The sequence below is a fragment of the Neofelis nebulosa genome, chromosome X, assembly GCF_028018385.1.
Source record: "Neofelis nebulosa isolate mNeoNeb1 chromosome X, mNeoNeb1.pri, whole genome shotgun sequence".
Classification (NCBI taxonomy): domain Eukaryota; kingdom Metazoa; phylum Chordata; class Mammalia; order Carnivora; family Felidae; genus Neofelis; species Neofelis nebulosa.
Window position 1 is genome coordinate 33,963,283 of NC_080800.1, and position 22,719 is coordinate 33,986,001.

The window sequence follows — 22,719 nt, forward strand, 5'->3', positions numbered from 1 at the left end:
CAACATGCATCTCTGGCCTGATGCAGCGTTCCCTAGGACCATTTGACTGAGGAAGAAACACCTCAGATAGTTTTGCATGGCACGTAAATACCACCTGAAATGGTAGCGGAGAGTGGCCAACACCGCAGCCCTACTCTCTGACAGCCCCGATGGACAATGTTGAGGGCAATTCCACCTAGGAGGAAGGACTTGGAGTGGTCTACCTGATTCTGTGAATAGACACTTACACTGGATATGGGTTTTCCTTCTCTGTCCACATGTTTCTGCCAAAATCACCATCCCATGGTCTTACAGAACTCCTTGTGTGCCATCATGGTATTCTACAAGCATTGCTTCCAATCAAAGGACTCACTTGACATCAAATGAAATGAGGCAAAGGGCCCATGCTCATGGAATTCACCGGTCTTACCATGTCCCCCTCATCCTGAAGCAGCTTGAGAGAAGTCGAGTGGCCTTAGGGTGCCTGTGTGGTTCAGTCAGTTAAACGTCTGGCTCTTGGTTTCAGTTCAAGCCTCACACTGGGCTATGCACTGACACTGCGGAGCCTGCTTGGGATTCTCTCTCTCCCTCTCTCTCTGCCCTTCCCCTATTCCCTCTCTCTCTCTCTCTCTCTCTCTCTCAAAATAAATATTAAAAAAAAAAAGGAAGTAGAGTGGCCTTTTGAAGACACAGTTAATGCACCAGCTAAGTGCACTGCAGGACTAGGCAAGGTCCTCCTGGATGTTGTATTTGCTTTGAGTCAGGATCCAATATATGAAGCTGTTACGATCATAACCAGTATTCACCAATCCAGGGGTACAGTGGTGAAAATGGGAAGGGTACTAGTCACTGTTAGCTCTAGTGATCCATTAGCAAAATGTAACTTCTCATCCCCATGATGTATAGGCTCTGCGAGTCTAGAGGTCTTAGTTCCAAACACAGGAATGCTTCCACCAAGGGATCCAACAATGATTCCACTGAAATGGAAGTTGAGACCATTGCCTGGGCCCTCTGGGTTCCTCGTGTCACTGAATGAACAGCAGAGAAGGGGGTTACTTTCTGGTTGGGTTGATTAATCCTGACTATCAGGGAGAAATTGTGTTGCTACTACCACACGATGGGCATAAGGAGAGTATTTGGAAAGCAGGAAATCCTCAAGGTACCTTTAATATGCCCATGTCCTATAATTAAAGTCAACAGAAAACTATAACAACCCAATTCAGGCAAGGCTGCTAATATCCCAGAGCCTTCAAGAATGAAAGTTTGTGTCACTCCACCAAGCAAAAAGCCATGGCCAGCAGCCGAAGTGCCTGCTGAGAGCAAAAAGAATATGCAAAGATACAATGTAGGAAGAGACTAGTCACAAATATCAGCTAGGACCATGTGACCATTGCAGAGACAATGATTGTAATAGTTATGAATATTTCTTCCTTATTTTAATATAGATGTTTCCAGGGGTGCCTGGGTGGCTCAGTCGGTTGAGTTTCCGACTTCGGCTCAGGTCATGATCTCACGGCTCATGAGTTCAAGCCCCGCGTTGGGCTCTGTGCTGACAGCTCAGAGCCTGGAGCCTGCTTCTGATTCTGTGTCTCCCTCTCTCTCTGCCCCTAACCCACTAGCATACTGTCTCTGTCTCTCTCAAAAATAAATAAACATTAAAAAAATTAATATAGGTGTTTCCATATATGTTAACCAGATATTTTTGTTTTTCTTTTACATCCCTTTATCATCTAATACAAGATGTATTAGTAATACTTAACTTTATATATCAGGATTTAAATTATAAGATATCAAAGGAAGAATGTGAACCAGCTTGGAAAAGAATGAACATCACTCAAGGACAAAAATGGAACTTTGCAATTCTCTTCTGGGGAAACAGCGTGTTTTTGTTTTGTTTTGTTTTGTTTTTAGTTGTATGGGGGATAGTTGTATGATGCTATGCAGAAGTAGGACTTTAACATTGTCTTTCTTCGGAGATTAAGTATACTTTAAGGAGATATATATGTATGCTAAGTTGACTAGGGGTGAATTTTAATGGCTTTGCAATGAGTCAACTTGGCGAGACTGAGCTACATTTCCCAGAATTCATTGTCTTATTTCCAGTTAGGGTCAGTCACAAGGGAGATTCTCGGGGAATCTGGAGGCTGGAAGGGAAGCAGTCAGTGGCCATTTTGTGGTTCTCACCTTGCCAATTTGCTGACTTACCTCGTTGATATGAAGCAGCAGCTGGGCCTGCAAGTGCCCTACCTTCCCTGATCCTCCCTCAGCCTGACTCCTAGGTCAGGTGTATGTGTTTAGGTCTGTGATAAAGAGCCCCGCTTCTGCTGGATACCCTCATCACCAAGGTCAGAGGCAACAAGAACTGTCATAGGTTATAGCCCTTCCCCACGGAGTTCCAGCTCAAGCTTGTGGGTTCCAGTCTGCACTTGATCTCCTCCCCGCACTTCATAGTGAAAGGGCGGGCCTACGCCAGCCGACTCCATCTTGTTCTGTGTCCTTCACCTAGACCACGCCTCCTCCCCTTGAGTAACCTCCCGCTCACCCATTCAAACTTCCTGATCAAAACACGCCCAGCGACCTGCGTAACAGGACTCCGACCCTTCCCCAGCCAATCGGCTGAGGCCACAGCCATTACCTCACCAACTGCCCCTAGGCCCCAATAAAACCTTTGTGCTTTTGAAACTCGCTCTCTCTCTCTGGTATCTCACCGCTACGTCCGTGCAGGTAGGGGTTTGAGCTCGAGCTAGCTCGAATAAAGGCTCTTTTGCTTTTGCATCGGACTCCCTAGTGGTCTTTGGGGATCATGAATTCTGGGCATAACAATAGCTTTCCTTCTCTACTGCCTGCCCCCATGAACTTCAAGCTCCAGCATTAGACTCAGAGATAACAGCCATAAGGAGACTGGTCAGCAAGCTCCCACAATTGCATAAGAGCAATTTTCAAATCCATACTGGCCTTATGCAATATATATCCCTTACTGAGTTGACTTCTCTGGTTAAACTCAGACTGACACAGGTGAGGAGCCAGTGTGGAGAGAAAATGAACTTGGTTTTGAACATGCTAAGATGGCAGCAGTGCAGGTGAAACAACAACGTGGAGACGTCTGGTGCTAAGATCATTTGCAATTCAGTAGGAGAGTTGAGGAGAGGGATATAGATTTGAAATGCTTGCATGGAGGTGAAAGATGAAGTCAGTGCTGTGGATGAATTCCTCAAGGACACTGGAGATAATGGAAGAAAAGGAAAACGAGGATATACAAGCAGAAGAGGGGAAAGTGAAGGAGGCTGTAGCAAACATCAGCTAATGGATCTCCACAGGAGACATCTGAGTCCCAAAGGGGAAGGACTTTTTTTTTCTCTTGCCAGGCAGGTCCTGTGGAAATATATACAAGGGAACATGACCCAGGACTAGGGGCTGACAGAAAATGGAACAGTGAGGAAACATCAGTTAGATCCTGTGGCATAACTTCTTTCCCATAAGGATTGAGCCCCGTAACCTCAAAGCCCTCTCCTTGGGTTGGAATATGGTTTGTGGCCTTACTCCCCCTTCCTCACAGAAGAGCGGAGAAGCAGAAGAGCCAGGAAGGAAGACTTTAATGTGGTAATGAGGAAACAATCAATTGCTGCCCCAGAGGCTATGCATCTGAAAAGGACTCTTAAGTACCTTGGCACTGAGAATGCTTTTTGCCTAAAGGCCATCGGGATCCTCAGAGATATGCTCTCAACCTTTAGGATACCAACTTCTCAAAGAAGACCCCAGTCCTTGGCCCAGTGGGGTCTGTTCAGGACTCTGCAGAAGCAGTTTTGGCCCTTTCACCCTTCATTTCCAGCAAGATTCTTGGGCTGCCAACTTTGAAGATGTTACCACCGACCCCCTGCTTGAAGGCTGCATCCACTCAGCTGTTCCCCTTCTCTCTTGTTAATCCCTGCTGATTCTGTTGATGTTGGCACATCCTGGGGCCTCTGTCTTTTAGAATGCTGATTCATCCAGAAAGCATCTGCTGGAGGTAACAGCCTTGTCACATGTTTCAAGTCAAAGAAGGATGTGTTGGAGGAGAGGGAAAGCTTTCATTTGCTCTCGTATAATCAACCCAAAGGTCAGCATCACCGCGAGGACTTAGACTGGAAAATTAGTTTTAGAGATTGAGCTCAAGAATGGCTTCCAGCTGTAAAAACAGCTAACACACACCCCCTGTATGTGTGTGGACGGTACAGGCGGCCTCTCCCTGTGGTTGTACCCATGCCCTTTCTCCTCGTTCTCCTAAAGACCTCTCTTGGATCCTGAGAGTTTCTGGCTCCTTGTGAGGTCCTCAGGGAGGCCAGAGCACATGCAGAAACCCTGCTGTTTGGCCAGAGCTCTGAGGGCCCTGGCCAAATACAAAAGCAAGCCAATTTGACAAACAAGGAGTTAATAGTCCTTCCTGGCTTGCATCATACTATTAGTGATAACTAATCAAATGCTTCATTTAGTCAAATCCTGTTGGACTTTTTGTTCTGAGTGCTTTTCAAGGATCAACCTTTCTCTGACCCTGGTAAGTAGCCAAAGAAAAGTTGATGCATGGAAAAGTTACAAGATTTGCACAAAGGCCCACAAGAGTTGAACACACCCAAGCTAAACAGAGATTCTGAGCTATCGGCTTGCGGATTCTACATTAATATTTTTAGGTGGCTGCTTGAGCCTTCCTGCATTGCTCAAGTCCTTCTCTCTTTGCTGGATGGAGTGGGTTCAATTTCTGTTTGTTTGGAACATATACAACGTAGGCATTTTCCTCATGTACCTCATGCCCCCTTCTCTTTAGAAGGAGAATACACCAGTGATGTGTCTCTTGAGTGTATGATCTGGTACAAGGAAACTTAATGTTTGGTACACCTTACTCTCAAATGCATGCTGTTGCATGATGGTCATACTGTATCGTTTTCTTCCGGCTCTTTCCTTTTCAGAAAAGTTGTCTGAACTCTGCCTCTATCAACCTGCTCCAATCTGGGTCCCACATTGCTCCTCTGAGATAACTCCTGCTCTTACAAACTGCATATTGTTTGTATCAATAGAAGTGTTTTTGTCCTCATCTTTATACACTTCTCGAAAGCATCCAACACTAATGACTACTTGTCACATCCAGGAACACTAATAATATTTAGCATCCAGGACACTGCACTGTCATTCCTCCAACCACTCTGCATGCTCCTTAGCCTCTGGCCACCCATGAGTCTCTGGGCAACCACTGAATGTTAAATTCCACGAGACTCTCTATACTCTTTCCCTAAGTGACCCCATCCACACTCAGAAGATTAAAGTTCTTTTAATCACCAGCTGAACACTGAGAACTCATAAATCTATCCCTTGGGCTCCCCTCTGTGTTCCTGACCCTACTATATAACTTCTCTTGATTGTTCGAATGCATCTCCAACTCTACATATACTGAATTGACTCAGGATGTTTCAGTCTGTGTTCTGTTTCTTTCTGCCTCAGGGTCTTTGCGCATACTCGTCCTTCTGCTTGCTTTTCCTACTCCTTATTCTAGATAACATCTTACTTTCAGATTGCACTTTCCATGGAAATTCAGGGAAGCTTTCTTAGGCTCCCTAGGAGATAAGTTTTAAGTCTTCCCGTTTCATATGCTGTGTATTTTCCAAGATGGCTGCAACAATACCCCCTCCCCCCTCCCTCAGGTTCTTCGCAAGGTGACATTGAACACTCCTGCCATCAAGGGAGCTCTGCACTCTCCCCCCCTTTATCAAGGTGGGTCTGTGGCTATGCCGGAAGTGATCAAGGTCAGGTCATAGGAAGTGATACAGCTTTGTCTAGTCTCTCTCTCTCTCTCTTTTTTTTTTTTTTTTTTTGAGGTACTCACTCTTAGAAGCCGGCAACTGTGATGTACAGAAGCCACATGAAGGTTTCGCATAGGGGTGTGCCACCTGACAGCTCAGATGAGACCCCAGTCAGCAGCTAGCGCCAACTGCTGGACAGGGGAGTGAGGAAGCCTTCAAAATGACTCCAACTGCAGTCACTGTATGACCGCAACTATATGAGAGACCCTGAGCGAGAACTGTGCAGATGAACCCGGTCAACCCCTGCAACTGTAAGATAAACGATAGTTGTTATTTTAAGCCACTACCTTTTGAGATGATTCGTGATGCAGCAGTAGATAACGGAAACACGTGCTTCTGAGCATGGACCTATTGTCGTACCTATTTGTGTGAGTCATTTGAATCCACCATAGTGTTTATCTATTTGGGTAAATATTTGTATTTGACTGACACCTGTACTCCCCGACAGACTACGATTCCTTTGATACAAGTAGGGACAGTGTCTGATTTGCTCATCATTGTCTTTATAGCACTAACAAAGAGTACATGGTAGGTATTCCAAAAACACTTTTTAAGTAAACGAACGAATTCCTATTTGCACTAGGTTTAGAAACTCTAACACATGAGAGCTTAGCCGAACACTTTAATACATTCAATTGTGTAATTTTGTAATACTTATTTGAGGTGACATTTCTCACTATAAAATTAATTACTCGAAGCATGAGGACTGATGATTTAACATTCATTCATCAAAAACGTGACTATATGAAAAGGCACTTCGGAAATATCAGGAGTTACACCACAGGGTTTCTGCACTTCAGTCGCTCCCACATGGAACACTTCAAGAATTTACCAGAGACTACCGGCATTCAGGGTTTCCACATTCCCTGTGTTTATTTTTGTGAGAAATTACTGAGACGCTTACTTGAGTTTTAAAGGTTTAGATCCTTAGCTGTTCAGTGAATGGCTCTTGACTCTCCAGCATCTATATCCCCATAGACTTTTGTTTATTGTCTGGTAATGTTCTTAAAGTGATTCAGCCTGTGTCTTTGTGGCATTAACTTGTAGGGTGGTCACATCCAGGAATCGCTTGACTACCGAAATGTGATTAGGGCAAAAGCTGGGAAGGCATATAGAAATATTTGCATTTGATGGGGTGCCTGCCTGGCTTAGTCAGTAGGGCATGCGACTCTTGATCTTGGGGTTGTGGGTTTGAACCCCATGTTGGGTATAGAGACTGTTTAAAAAAAATAAAATCTTAAAACAAAGAAGTATCCATATTTGATGTTTCAGTGGGTTAGAAGACTTTGTGAACTCGGAGCATGTGCTGGGTGACACTATGGGTGGTGTGGTCAATGAGATGTCAGGATGGACTGGAGGTGTCAGGAAAGCCATTATGGAGCAGGTGCAGCTCAAGGCAGGTTTTGAAGAATGGAGGCTGGGAACAATGTGACCAAAAACATGGAAGTGGGCATGTGCATTGCAATAAAGACGGGAGCAGAAGGGTCATGGAAGGGGACAGTGGGAAAAGCAGCGGGAGAGGATAATCAGAGCCAACGTTATATAGGTTCTTGAAGAGCAGACTAAAAGCTATGTACTTGATCCTAGAGCCTAGGACTTATAGGTGAGTGATGCTTAAGGAGACTGCAATGTGGCTTCCCAGGGTTGTGAAAAACACCTGCTTCTGTAAAGCCTGACTTGCAGCACCCTGCGGGGGCTGTCCTTCTTGTTTCTTTCCTTTTCCAGGATCCCGTCTGTAGTTAAATAGTAACAAGCCCTTGTGACCGATAGGCATATGTTGTTTCTCTGAGTGGGTTGGAGCAAAAGAAAGAAAATGAAAAGATTGAAATTATCTGTAATGCAATCTGTGTCTATCCATTTAGGTTTTTTTTTTTTTTTTAAAGCATGAAAGTCATATGTCCAAGGCAGACTCTGAGGAAGTTGACTATGGCAGTGAGTGCCAGGAGTAAGAAGGGCAACCCAGAGGCAGAAGCTGATTCCTCAAACACTGTTGGTCGCTAATCAATATCCATTTTCTACATCTTCACTGCTGGCAGAGCCCCAGTTTTGTGCATTTCTTGCCCCACAAGATTTAGAGGAATTTGACCCCGTCGCCTGCTCCAAAGGCAAATCCTACTTGTCCTAAGCCGATTGTGCCAGCTTCCCAGGGATCCATTAATGGGTGTGCATGTGACACAGTAGGACACTAAGATGTGAGGGGATATCAGAAAGATTTCTTTATTTCTTCTTATAAATCATGTTCCCTAAAAAGCAAGCTCTGAGAAAACAATGAACAGGCAGGAAGTTCACAAAGGAGTGCACTTAGGATCAACACCTGTGGGACGAAAGAGACGGCAACAAGAGGGGGCAGAGGGAGAAGTTCAGCTGTGATATTGTCTCTAGGAAGACCTGAGCCACCACAACAAACAACTCTGAAGATGGTCTTGTAGAGTTGTTCTGAGTTAGGGTGAGGAGGCTGCGCCTTCATACACTCGTGACACACAGTTATTGGATATTGGCCACTCCCAGGAAGGGAAGGTGGGCATGAATCAGGCAGTTATCATCTACAAAGAGCATTTCCAAAAAGGGCCGACAGCTGCAGGCTCTCCAGTCCTGATATTGCCAGCATTTCCCAGCATCCACTATACTCCTAAAAGAATCAGAAGACAAGAGAAGTTCCTCTCTTTCCACGGATGTTGTTATTTACGGATGTGATGCCTAGAATGTGTCAGCCATTTTGCGACCAGCTTGTGACTAGAGCCAACATATGGACACGGGGAAAATGAAGAGAACTGTAAGCAACACAGAACCAGAACCCAGATCCATGGTGCCTGGAGCCTACCTGTAACTCTGGCCTGCTTGATATAGGTGGTAATAAACGTCCTTATTGTTTGCATCAGTTGAGTTAGGATTTTCTCTTACATGCATCCTTAGCATCCTAGCCAAGGAGGGATAGTTCAAGCAACAGAGGAAAAGGCTCAGAAAACATATAAAGAATGGGGAAGAAGGCATAGGTACAAGAAACATTACAAAGAAAGCATCAATAAAATCTATATCCTAGCAGCATATAAGGTATGCTTTTACAAGGGTGACTTTTTTTTTTTATAATAGCCACAATCTTGTTTTTAGAATGCCCAAATAAATTAGATGGGTCAAGAATTCCATCTTTAGTAGACATGTCTTATGATAGACCAACACCCCTTCCAAATGGTACCCCAATTTCTTTCTGGGAAACTACATCTCCCTTTTATAAAAAATCTATTGGGGTGAGAAATCCAAATGGCTCCCTTTCCAACTATGGACACCCAAAGGGTTTCAGGCGGTAACATCCATTTGATTCTTCCTTATTTCCCCAATACAGTGTAAGGCAGGCACCATTTCTTTGTCATTTGGACCCTGAATCTAGAACAAGTGACAGAAAAATGACAAAATGGTTGGGGTTTTATTTTTTAACCCAAGAGCAGTGCCTTGACGATTCCCATGATGTGTGACGATTCCTATGATTTCCCCGTGCACCCCATCCCCATCCAGAGCGACCCTCCTTTTCCTTCTTACCAAATCCTTTCTTTCTGCCTCCCTGTTGATACTGTACATTTCTGACACCCTAATCACATTCCACCAATATCCAGTCTCTTTTACCCTAGAGCTCCCGAGCTTTCCCTACACAGGGGGATTCCCAGCTCAAGATGATACTTTCTCCCTTGCAATTTGGTGTGGTCATGAAACTAAGTTTTGGTCATCAGAAGTAAGTAGAAGTAATGTATGCTATTTCTACTTGTCTTCTCACAATGGAAGGTTCATGTGCTCTCTTGAGCCTTTGCCCATATTCTTGGCTGGGAGAAGAGAACTGGGCAGCCATCTCCTATGAAATAAATGGGAGCCCCATACAGAGGATTGTACAGCAGTTTTCTTAACCTTGGACAGCACAATTCTGAACTGTGATCTGAGAGAGAAATATACACCTTGAATAAGCTACTGAAAAAAGGGCTTCTGTTGCAGCATCTTATCATGTGGCCCAAGTGACACAACTTACAGTAAGTTTTTAATTTATAATCAAACTTATCTGATATGCCTAGGATATCAGTGTTAAAAATATGGGCATATTAACAAAATTCAAGCTTTTGTGGGATTTCCCAGCCCAAATATTGATGGACATGAAATATTTAAATATTTCTGCAGCCAAGAGAAGCTGCTGCAGACACTGGGATATTTATAGCGTAAGACAGGAAGAATCATGGTATTTGTGTTTCCATAAGACTAAGGAACCATTTTCATCTTGGATCCAATTTAGAAATTATTTTTCCTGCCAAAGTTGAACTTGGATAAAATTCTCTCTTTCACCATTGTGGGGCAGAAGCCATAGGAAGAGAAAACGGAGTTTCCACTGAACAGAGAATGGAGCCACAGCACAGAGAATATGATCTTATTTCCAGAGTTGTGCAATAAAAGCAATGGGCTTTTATGCAGTGTTGGAGGGGATGAACCTGCCTACATCTTAGGACTTCGAAGTAAACTGAGCAATTACTCAATGTAGACATAATTATCTATAAATTTTCTCAAAGACCCTATGGCACAGACATTTATTGATCACCAAATATCTACATTCTCCCCTACATTTTCTAACCTGCTTGCAATTAAGTGGAACCATGGGGCTGACTGTGGCTGTGAGAAATGTGATACATCATTCCTAGGCTTTAGCACTTAAGAGCCAACATGTATAGTTAAAAGTCTTCCTACAAAGAAAATTCCAGGCCCAGCTGACATTATTGCTGAATTCTAACTAACATTTAAGGAAGAAATAATAACAATTCTCATTAACTCAGAGAAAACTGAAGAGGAGAAGATATGTCTCAACTCATTCTATGAGGCCAACCCAACATCACTCTGACAGTGAAACCAGACAAAGATATTAAAAAAAAAAAAAAAAAAAAAAAAAAAGAGGGGTGCCTGGGTGGCTCAGTCGGTTAAGCGGCCGACTTCGGCTCAGGTCATGATCTCGCAGTCCGTGAGTTCGAGCCCCGCGTCGGGCTCTGTGCTGACAGCTCAGAGCCTGGAGCCTGTTTCGGATTCTGTGTCTCCCTCTCTCTCTGACCCTCCCCCGTTCATGCTCTGTCTCTCTCTGTCTCCAAAATAAATAAACGTTAAAAAAAAATTAAAAAAAAAAAAAAAAGAAAACTGTAGAATAATTTCCCTCATGAACATAGATGTAAAAATTCTTTAAAATTTAGCAAATTGAATCAAACCATATGTAATGTAAAAAGTACAATACATAATGACCAAATGGAGTTTATCCTAGGAATACAAACTAGTTTTGACATCCACAATTCAATCAACGTATTTCACCACATTAACAGACCATAAAAGAAAAACTATACGATAATCTCAATACACACAGAAAAGGTACTTGACAAAATTCAATATCCCTTCCTGGTAAAAAAAAAAAAAAAGTCAGCAAACTGAGACTAGAAAGAAACTTCTTCAACCCAATAAAGAACATTCACAAAAGAATTTCAGCTAATATCATACTTAGTGACAAATGACTAAATGTTTTCCCCCTAAGATTATGATGTCCACACTTGCCACTCAACTGGATGCTCAATATTGTAATGTAAGTGCTAACCAGAGCAATCAGGCAAGAAAAGGAACTAAAACTTTCAGACTGTGAAGAAGAAAAAAGCAAAACTTTGTACTCAAAGATGAAATAATTGTCTATGTGGAAAATCAAATGGAATCTGTGAAAAAGCTATTAGAATAAGTGAGTTCTTTATACTATACACTATATAAACAATTAAAAATTGAAATTTAAATATACTGCCATTTTCCATAGCATTAAAAATATGAAAGATTTAGGGATAAATTTCACCAAAGCTGTGTAAGATCTAAATACCAAAACCATATAATGTTGTTTGGAGAGAAATTAAAGTTCATGGATCAGAAGCCTCGATATTGTTAAAATGTCAGTTCTCCCCAAACTGATCTATCCATTAAACTCAATCCAAATCCGAATCTCAGGAGGCTTTTTAAATAAAAATGAACAGGCCGATTCTAAAATTAACACAGAAAGGCAAAGAACCTCGAAAAGCAAAAACAACTTGGAAAAAAAAGAACAAATGAAGAAATAACACTCCTTGGCTTCAAGATTTATTAAAAATCTGTATTAATGAAGATAGAGTGGTATTGGCATAAAGGTAGACAAATAGAGGAATGGAACAGACAAAATCTAGAAATAGGCCTGCCCTTATAAGGTCAATTGATTTGTGACAAAGGTGCTAAGGCAATGCAGTGGAGCAAGGGTAGTCTTCTCAACAAATGGTGCTGGAATGAGGAAACATTCATATGTCAATAAAAAAAGAACTTTGATCCATACCTCACACTAAAGACAAACGTTAATTTAAAAAGAATCGTAGTCCCTAATGTAAAACATAAAACTGTAAAATATCTAGAAGGAAACATAGGAGAAAAACGTTGTGACCTTGGGGTAGGCAAAAATTTCTTAGCTACTACACCAAAAGCACAATCCATAGAGAAAAAAAATGTTACATAAAACTTCATCATTAAAAACACTTGCTCTTTAAAAGATAGTGAGGAAAATTCAAAGACAAACCCCAGATGGAGAGAAAACTTTTGCAAATCACATATTTAGCATATGTAAAGAACTGTCAAAACTAAAGAAAATAACCTCTCAAATTCATAAAAGACAGTTCATCGAAGTAGATATATGGAGGGCAAATAAGCACAGAAAAGATACTCAACATCATTAGGGAAATTCAAATTCAAACCATAATGAGATCAACTACATTCCTTTCAGAATGACTATAATTTAAAACACTGGCCATATATACCACGTGTTGGCAAAGATGTGGACAAACTGAAACTCATTCACTGCTGGCAGAAATGTAAAATGGTTCAACCACTTTGGAAAATACCATAGTGGTTTCTTAAAAAGACAACCACACAGCTACCATAAGACCCTACCATTCCATTCAGAGTAATTATGCCGAGTGAATTCAGCCAGACAAAAAAAAAAAAAAAAAAAAAAAAAAAAAAAAAAGAGTACATATTGCATTATTCCATTTAGGTAAATTTTAGAAAATGCAAACTAATCTGTAGTAACAGAAAACCTATCATTGATTGTCCTGAGGGAGAATATGGAGAAGGGTGAAAAAGAGAGGTTGAAAAGAGGCATAAGATCATTATACGGAGTGTGGATATATACACACACCCACCCACACATGTCAAAACGTGTCAAATTGTACATTTTAAATATGTGCCATTTATTTTACTTCGATTATACCTCAATAAAGCAATGTTTTGAAAAGTGCTGTAGGGTAAAGATCAGATTAAGGGTGTGGCCCTCAATAAAATCTCTCTCTTGTATAAAATTACTAAAGGAAACGATCTGATTAAGATTATGGCCTTCTCTGTCTTATATTCCTTTACCATTAAATCAAAAGAAAGAAAAAGATGGGGAATTTAGAAAACAGGAAAAAATGCTCCATATCTGTTAACTATGTCCCCAAATGAACTGTGGGTGTGACCGCAACACAGAATTAATTACAATATGTTAAGAAATCTACTAAGTTTTTACTAAGTTTATTTTTTGGGTGTATAGTTCAGTGATGCTTAGTATGTCACAAAGTTGTACAATTGTCACCATGATCTAATTCCAGAACCTTTTCACCATTCCAAAAAGAAATATCCCAGGTAGCAGTCACTTCCTTTTTGCCTCCTCCCAGAAACCACTAATCTGTGAGCTTCTGTATCTGACTTCTATCACTTAGCATAATGTTTTTGTTTTTGTAAGTCTTCCAAACCCTGCATGTTTTTATTCTTATTTTTGTTTCAAGTTTTTATTTCAATTCTAGGTAACTTAGTGTACTGTTTTAAGGTTCATCCACATTGTAGTATGTGTCACCACTTCATTCTTTTTCATGGCTAAATAATATCTCATTATATGGATATACTACATTTTATTTATCTGTTCATCTACTGTTAAGTCGGTTATGTTTTTAAGAGTCTTGTTCTGCTCAAGAAGCTACAAGCCTGAGCAATACCAAGCAAAACAAAACAAGCCTTTGACTATGTAAGACTTAAAACCAATCTTCTAATTTTAATTTTAATCCCCAATCTTCTAAAGGCAACTGAGAAATCTATACAGATTTTAAGGAGGGCATAGATGTTCTTCAACAGCTACTTCAGATGTGGCAAGGAGTGTTAGAGGAAAGGAAAAACCTCCAAAGAGCAGATTCAGGGACCACAAAGAACAGTGGACAGTGGTGTTACTCCAAGAGAGAAAACCAGGGCCTGATCCAGAATGTCCTTCATTCTCAGCATAGGGGAGGCCTCCAATCATCTGCAAAGCAGAGTTTTGAAATTGCTACATCCCACTGACTTCTGTGTGTCTCCCTTTTTCCCCTTTCCAAATAGGAGTGTTTATTTTTGCCCTTATACATCAGATGTATGTTAGAGAGTAAGCTGGATAATTTACCTTTTTTGTCAGTCTTTTAGACCAAGTAGAACCAAGACTGGTCCAGATGTAGTCACCACATATCACCCAGAGATGCAGGATTATGAGCTAGGTTCACTGAATAGATGGGACTTTAGCGGCCTCCCTTGGAGAATGGTGGAGCCTGTTCTGTGTGTGGGAATGTTTTAGATCAGGTTGTCTAGAAGTAGAGTCTAAGATTCTTGTTCAAGTGATTTATTGGGAGCATGTTCTTAGGATAAAGGAATTTAGGGAAGAAGGATAGAGCAGGGGGGAAATCTAAGCATAACTGTGGTATTAGGTATAGAATAGATTCACTGTGATCCTATGGGAGACCTCTGGAGCACTAGGATTAGCTACCCTGATGCAAGAGAAATGGCCTTTGGAACCCTATGTCATTCAATCACTGGCTGAGGTCCACTCCCCAGGGATAGAAGGTCCACTCACTTTCTGTTCAAAGAGGCTTTCCTTTGGCCAAGGGCAACTTTCCAAAAGAGAGAGAAGCTGTGAGCCATTGGCCAACACCTAGAGCAGCTAGGGATGTGTCCATCTGCCTAATGAAAGACATCAAGGTGGGGCACCAGTAGCATCCAGTATAGGGAAGTGGAAAGCATTAAGGATATTTGGTAAACAGAAGTGTGAACTGTGGCAGAGACATTTACTGCTTATTGAGTATCCATATATTTCTCTACATTTCCAGATTCCCTTTATAGTTAAATGGAGTCGGATGGCCAAAGGACTTGAAGAAGGAACATTTGTCATTTTCAAGCCAAAGCATTTAAGAGCCTGATAGTCCCCCTCCCTCTGTCTCAGCAACAATGAAGCTCAAGTGTTAAGATGTCAGCATCTCCATTGGCCTATGTCCCTGAGTGATTCTGTGGAGCAGAGCCACCCCATCGCCCACCTTGTTGACTCACATTGGACTTAGAATCTGAGCTCAAAATAAACCTTTGTTAGGTTAAGCCACTGGTTTTGAGGTTAATTCATTAACATAGTATAAGTGAGTTTGTCCATTAGCGTTCAATTAGGAAAGCAGAACTCCTATAATTGATATGGCATTTGGAAGTTAGACCTTAGACAGCTATGGGATCTGGTGAGGTGCTGTATGTCTCTGCATCTGGTGATGAGCCCAAGGTCATTACAGGTATCAGGGTTAGAAGGAAGAAACACTAAACTTGAAGAGGAAGAGAGCAAGGACACACTGGAACCCACAAGGACAAAGCCAAAATCATCTGTTCTCACCATCTCAAATTTAATGATGTGGGGAGCCTGCAGAAGTTGGCCCCTTTTGTCAAGGAGCCGCATAAGCATCTGGCCCGGAACTTGAAGCTGAGGAAGATCCTGCAGGACTTGAGGAGTCTACAGGCCCAGAATCTGTTGTCCCAAGCCCGCATATCAGCAGCAATGTATGAACTCTGCAGTATTGCCTGGCACCTTACATTGACCTTCAGCGAATAATGACTACTGCCTCATCTTTACCTTCTAGAATCTCTTGTGGCCCACCAGAAACCAGAACCACACAAGGAATGAAATTCTGGGAAACGTAGTCCCAGGTTAACAGCGAGGTTGACACAAGACAAAGTCAACACATGTGGCCTAACTTAATACAGGCCTTAATGGAGGGGGCAATGTGATACCCAGAAGGGGGCTTGTCAGTGGAACCTGAGTGACAGACAAAATAAACTAAAATAGGATCAAAACAAAGACCATTTTCTTAGTTACACCTGGTGAAGGATAGTCATCAATTCTCAGAGAGAGAACAAAAATACATATTAATGCAGGGAATGCAAAACAGTGTTATACTTTACATAATTTACAGTGGCTAAAAGCACAAGTTTTGTAAAGTCAGAAATCCATTTACAAGTTGTGTGTGCTTATGTGAATTATCCTCTCTGTGACTCATTTCTACATCTGAAAATGGGGATAATAAAACTCTTCTTATAGGCTTGTTGGTAGGATTAAATGAATTAATAAAGAGAAGGCACTTAGAGCAGTGTGTGGTATGTAAGTGCTTATTAAGTGTTGTATATCATCCTGCTTTACCTTTACAATAAAATATATACATTTATTTTTATTTTTTGAAATATATTTTTAACTTCATTTACTTATTTTCAGAGACAGAGAGAGAGAGAGAGAGAGAGAGACAGACAGAGAGAGAGAGAGAGTGTGTGTGCTTGAGGGCAGAGAGAAGGAGACAGAATCCTAAGCAGGCTCTGCACTGTCAGCACACAGCCCAACGCGGGGCTCGAACTCACAAACTGTGAGATCATGACCTGAGCTGAAACCAGGAGTTGGACACTTAAAAGACCGAGCCACCCAGGTGCCCCTAAAATATATACATTTATGATTTTCAGTAAATTTCTAGGTTGTCTTCATGAAGTTCTGGGTGAAATGCTTCTTCCATGTGTTATGTATTTCTCTGCCTGATAGTTGTAGGCAAGATTCTGGTATCCACAATAGGGAAAACCAAGTCTGTAGTCTCTCTTGCAGAATGTTTCCCATTCAAGAAAGTTTCTGATACAATATGCACCTCATGAACATGAACTATTCTCCTTTCTATACATTTATATGTCTCAGAGAAACACAGGACTGCTGGCGTAGAAAGATAATATATATTCACATTCCACGAATAATCAGAGCTAAAGCAAAAAACCATCTACTTTTTAGGAAGCTCTTCTAAATTCCGCCCTGTGTGTTCAATCAAGATTTCTCAGGTAAATAAAGTCAAGGTATTCAAGCAAGTGCAACTGTGGTTTATCAGACTCAATTCTAGATCTGGGATGATTTTTACTGGAATGCGTGTGCATGTACGTGTGCGTGTGTGTATGTGTGTATAAGAGAGGCTGTTACCAAATCTGAGTTTGGATTTAGTAGATTTTCACAGCCAGTTTGGTTGATTGTATTTTGTTTAAATGTTATTTGAAAACATTCAGTACCTTTTTGGGGGTAAGCCAGGGGTGCCATGATTGTATAAGACCTCACTGGGCAAGGAAGTTTATAATAGAACCATCTCTTTTTTATAAATGAGGTGTGGCTGAGCCTTTCCAGTTGTTGTTATCCAGAAGAAAAAAAAGTCTTCAATGCCATGTAAAAATATCATGAAGTTGTATGCTATTGAGTCTCATGTCTGAGTTCTTTCCAGGGTCTCTAGGGTACTGAGAAGACTCTTCTCTGTCGACTGCTGGTCATGGATGATTCCATGCCATGGTTCACAAAAGGGGTTCAATCGACCCTCTTATCTCTCTTTAGTGGGATCCATAAAGAAAAATGTTCTCCCAAGATCCTCTCTCTTTCTGGCCACATTGTTCAACTTAAACTAGATCAATGTGGATTTTTAAAACTGATGGATCACTGTGGCAGACTTCTGTTTACTAACAGAAGCCCGATTTTTAGCTAGGTACATTGCTTCTCAGAATAAAGGACTACATCCTACGCCCTCTTTTGTTGAAATCAAGTTTTAGCCAATAGGATTTGGTGGAAGTGGTATATGCAACTTTGAAGGAATTTCTTTAAAGGAGCTGACTCACTTTGCGGGAAGAGCCTTTTTGCTTTCCTTCCGTTCTCTTTCCTAGACTGCATATATAATGGCTGGAGCTTTGGCATCTACCTTGGAACACGGGATGACCTTAAGGACAGAAGAAGCCACATGGTGAGAATGGCTGGACAAAAAGGATGGTCCTTGATCCCTGATGACTTTGTGGAGCTGTCACATGAATAGTAGACTGTCTACCTGTGATCTGGTTTTATGCAAGAGAACAAACATTTGTGTTTTTAGGCACCGTATTCGGGTTTTGACTAATAGTAGTTAAATGCAGTTCTTGAATACATTTAGGAAATCTTAGAAGGTTATTAGGAATATGCTTTTTACCTCTTGGCTCAGGCTTTTGCCTGGATGGTGTTCCCTGTGGATCCTCCTTTGGGTCCTAATCTAGCTTTCCTACCTCAGGCTGGTGACAACTGATTAAATTCACATGGCCATTGAATGCTCCCCCCCTCCCCATATGATTGCTTCAGCTCTTCCCACAGGAAGAATTTTACCCCCGGTTTCCTTCAAGCACTGAGCAGTATCTTTGATTTAAGCCAGTAGACCTGGACAGAGATCAGATACTGGTTCCAGAGCAGTCTCAGTTTCACGAATGAGGATGAGTCCAGATCATCCAATTCTAGTTTAAATACCTCATCAATGAAAACTGCAAAGTGGATGGCCCTTTTAACTGTGCCACCTACTGTGTCCATTTAGGTCCTCTGAGAAGCAGATGCCAATATGGAATTAAATGTGCAAGAGATTTATTGGGGGTAATACCTGTGAAGAAAAAAGGGAAAAGGATGAAGAGGCACAGATTTGCCAGTAAGAAGTGATGGACTTGGTCTGTAACAGATGGGGAAAATCCCAGCTTTGCTAGCCCAAGGCTGAGGTCCTGGTTTGAAGTGAATTTTGACGATAGCCAGTTATTTAATGGGGAGACTCAGGAAATCAGAGAAACACAGAAATGCTGAGATAGATTCTCCATACCCCCTCCGTGGACTTCCAAGCTAAAAAACACTGGGGAGGGCCAAATGATCCTGGAGAAAAGTGGAAGCCAAGGGAAACATGACAACTGGCTACAGCTTTGAATGCATTCCTTAACCATGCACAGTTCACTCAGCAAAGGGTGGAAGTGTTATGAGCTCAGTTGTTAGAACACAACTTAAGCCAAATTAATTGGCTAGACACTAAGCTACTCAGACCCAGAGTTAACCTTTAGAAAGTTGGGCTAAAATGTAAAAATAAGACGTAAAACTCTGAACAAAGATGTCACCAGCTGCATACTGGGACTAAGGTGGGAAGGTAGGGGTTGTGGGGAGGTAAAGACAGATCCTGCGGTTTAAATTCAGACAAGTTACTAAACACCGAACAAACAAAGCAACCAGACAAAGAAACACTCAGAGAAATAAAATAATCCAGAGTTATTATAACATATAAAATATTACCTAAAATGTCTACTTTTAAACCAAAATTTACTAGACATACAAAGATTTTGCAAAGTAACCCACACTCAGGAAAAAAGTAGTCAATAGAGACTGACTCTGAGTGGACCCAGATGTTGGATTTAGCAGAGAATGTCTTCAAACACTTTAGCGAGTGTTATAAATTCGTTCAAGGAATTGAAGGAAACTATGCTTGACAAATTAAAAGAATGTTAATGAGTTAACAAACAGGGAATCTCAACATAGAAAAAAATCATAAAAACCAAATGAAAATTCTAGAGCTGAAAAGTACAATAATGGAAATGAAAAATGTAACAAAGCTGTTTAAAATATCATTTTGGTCAATTGCTTTCAGCTCTCTTTTTTTGGCAGTTGTAGAGCATAAATTTTTAGCCTTCCTACTGAGACAAAGAGTATTTTTTAAAGGCAGAGAAAATTATTGTCAAATGTTGTTATTTATATTTCTACTGCTTTTTTCCTGAAAATATTTTGAGGTGGTAAATAATTGTTGAAATAGAAACACAATTTTCTTATATGGTCAATTAATCTATAAAAAGGAGGCAAGACTATACAGTAGGGAAAAGACAGTGTATTCACCAAACAGCGCTGGAAAACTGGATAGCTAGATGCAAAAGAATGAAACTGGACCATTTTCTAACACCATACATAAAAATAAACTCAAAATGAATTAAAGACCGAAATGTGAGACCTGAAACCATAAAAATCCTACACAAGAACACAAGCAATGTCTCCAACATTGGCTGTAACAACATTTTTCTAGGTATGTCTCCTAAAACAAGGGAAACAAAAGCAAAAATAAGTTATTGGAAGTACATCAAAATAAAGAGCTTTTATACGGTGAAAGAAATCTTCAATAAAATGAAATATCAGCCTACTGAATGGGAGAAGATATTTACAAATTATATATATGATAAGGGGTTAATATCCAAAATATATAAAGAACTCCTACAACTCAACACCAAAAAACAAATAATCTAATTTTAAAATGGGCCGAGGACCTGAATAGACATTTCTCCAGAGAAGTCATCCAGATGGCCAACTGACACAGGAAAAGGTGCTCAACATCACTCATCATCAGGGAAATGCACATCAAAACCACAAGGAGATATTATCCCGCACATCAGAATGGTAGAATCAAAAAGACAAGCAGTAGTAAGTGATGACAAGGATGTGGAGGAAGGGGAACCCTCTTGCACTGGTGGTGGGAATGCAAACTGGTGCAGCCACTCTGGAAGACAGTGTGGAGGTTCCTCAAAAATTAAACATGAGATACCATATGACCCAATGATTCTACTCCTGGGTATTTAGCCGCAGAAAGCAAAAACACTAATTTGAAAAGATACATGCACCCCTATGTTTATAGCAGCACTATTAATAATAGCCAAGATATGGAAGCAACCTAAGTGTCCACTGATAGACAAATGGATAAGGAAGATGTGACATGTATACACAGTGGGATATTACTCAGCTGTAAAAAAGATGAGATTGTGCCATTTGCAACAACATGGATGGACCTAGTGGGTATTATGCTAAGTGAAATAATTCAGATAGAGAAAGACAAATACCATATCATTTCACCCATATTTGGAATCTAAACAAAACAAAGCAAATGAATAAACAAATAAAAAGCAGAATGGGACCTTTAAATGCAGAGAGCAAACTGATGGTTGCCAGAGGGGAGGGGGTGGGAGAAGGCACAAAATGGGTGACGGGGAGTGGGAGATCCGGGCTTCCAGTTATGGAATGAATAAGCCATGGGAATATAAAGCACAGCATAGGGAATATAGCCAATGATATCGAAATAGCGTGGTATGGTGACAGATGGCAGCTACACTCGTGCTGAGCACAGAAGAAGATACAGAGAAGTAGGATCGGTATGAGGGACACTTGAAACCAGTGTAACACTGTATGTCAACTATACTCAAGTTTAAAAATAAAAAAAAAAAATGGTTAGGACTTACCAACTTCCCTATCATTGCCCTTTCCAACTCAGGGCTAAGCAGAGAAAGCCAAATACGCTCTTCAACACAACCGCTGGGATGCCCCACTTCTTGTTAGCCTACCCAGGGCTTTCCCATGCCACCAACTTCTAATTAGAGCATACCTGAAGCCTTCCATTTTTTTCACCATCAAGCTTTTCCACTTCTTACCTATCTGTGTCTGCCAAATGCGAGTGGCCATGGCTGACTCTCTTGCTACACCAAGCTGTGAGCAAATAGCTCCCCTTCGTTTAAAAATAAATACAGAAGCCATTTTCCAACTCCATCGAGCCTTACACAAATGTAAGAACTCTCCCTGCAGTAGATTTTGGGAGGTCAGATTTTTACCCTAAGATTTAGAGGATTTGGCAGGCTATTTGATCATTGGTAAAATCATTTATATTACTTTAAGAAACTTGGACACGGTAGGCAGTTGCTTAAAGGAAAGTGTATTTGTATTACAAAACCAAGTTGCTTCAGCTTTTTGAGCTATGCTCCAATCCAAGTTCAGAGGGAAGGTCCATGTTTCTCTGTATTATTTGGGTTTCATTTCTTTTTCAATCTTGGCCACTTCAATCCCTTCAAGGCCTCTTTTTAAGGTCTCCTATGGTTGGTGAAATGCCACATTTCTTCCAACCTCTCAATTTTCTCTTTCATGATTATTCCCCTTAGTATTAGACACCAACCCTGAGATAGGTACTCTGCTTGGCTCCTTATGAGGATGTAAAATCTACCACGTGGAGAATTTTAAGGAACAAGTGACACAGATCCGCCTCCTAGTCTGACAACAATTTTATCAGTTTATGCATGTATCTTACTCCTTTTCTTATCGCTTCACCTGCACCCTGAGCCCTAGGTCTTACATTTCAACCCTTAATGAAAATAAATTGTTCTGGTTTTCTAAATACGAAATCCTGCCACTAAGAAGTCATAACCCTACGATGTAGTTCTGACATTGGCCTCATGCTGAAGACTGGGGTGTGGTCTTTTGGAGTACTCTCTCTCCTGACTCCTGAAAACACTTACTTGGATGTATTCGTGCATGGAGTAATCCCTTTACTAATGATTATGAAAGACAGGAAAAACACTGTCCAATTATGTTACCTCATTCAGCTTTTCAGGAAGTAGGAGGCATGAAAATCCTTTGCAAATCAATGCAAATGAGTCTGTTACAAACACAGGGAACAGACAAGGTGTATTGTTTGATATTTGGGAACTTCTAAGAAAACGGGATAAATTCCTCTTTCTGTCGATCATAGACAATTCCTATTCTTCCATTTCCTCCTTTTTCCATGTCTTCCCACACATACAAATATCGCTGGCATCTCTATCACACAACCCAAAGAATCATTTTTTTGAGCACTTAAATGGAAAGTGAAGGAGATATGGGATATTCCATGTGTGTTCTTGGAGCACTTCTATGGTGACATCACACTGACCATATCCAGTATATCATACGTGCTAAGATACAGGGTGCATA

General features: G+C 41.0%; 1 protein-coding gene across 2 annotated transcripts in view; it reads right to left on the minus strand.

Annotated features, from left to right (window-relative positions):
* Window positions 1–673: 673 nt before the first annotated feature.
* The window catches only part of RPGR (retinitis pigmentosa GTPase regulator), an 88,359-nt gene continuing 66,313 nt past the window's right edge, over window positions 674–22,719 (minus strand). Inside the window, exon 18 of one of the 2 annotated variants that reach the window (XM_058713335.1) lies at window positions 674–3,976. In XM_058713335.1, the coding sequence (XP_058569318.1) occupies window positions 3,962–3,976 (15 nt within the window). In that variant the 3' untranslated portion in view covers window positions 674–3,961. Of the gene's footprint in view, window positions 3,977–11,956; window positions 12,102–22,719 lie in introns of those variants that run through there. The other variant, XM_058713334.1, reaches the window with a different exon arrangement.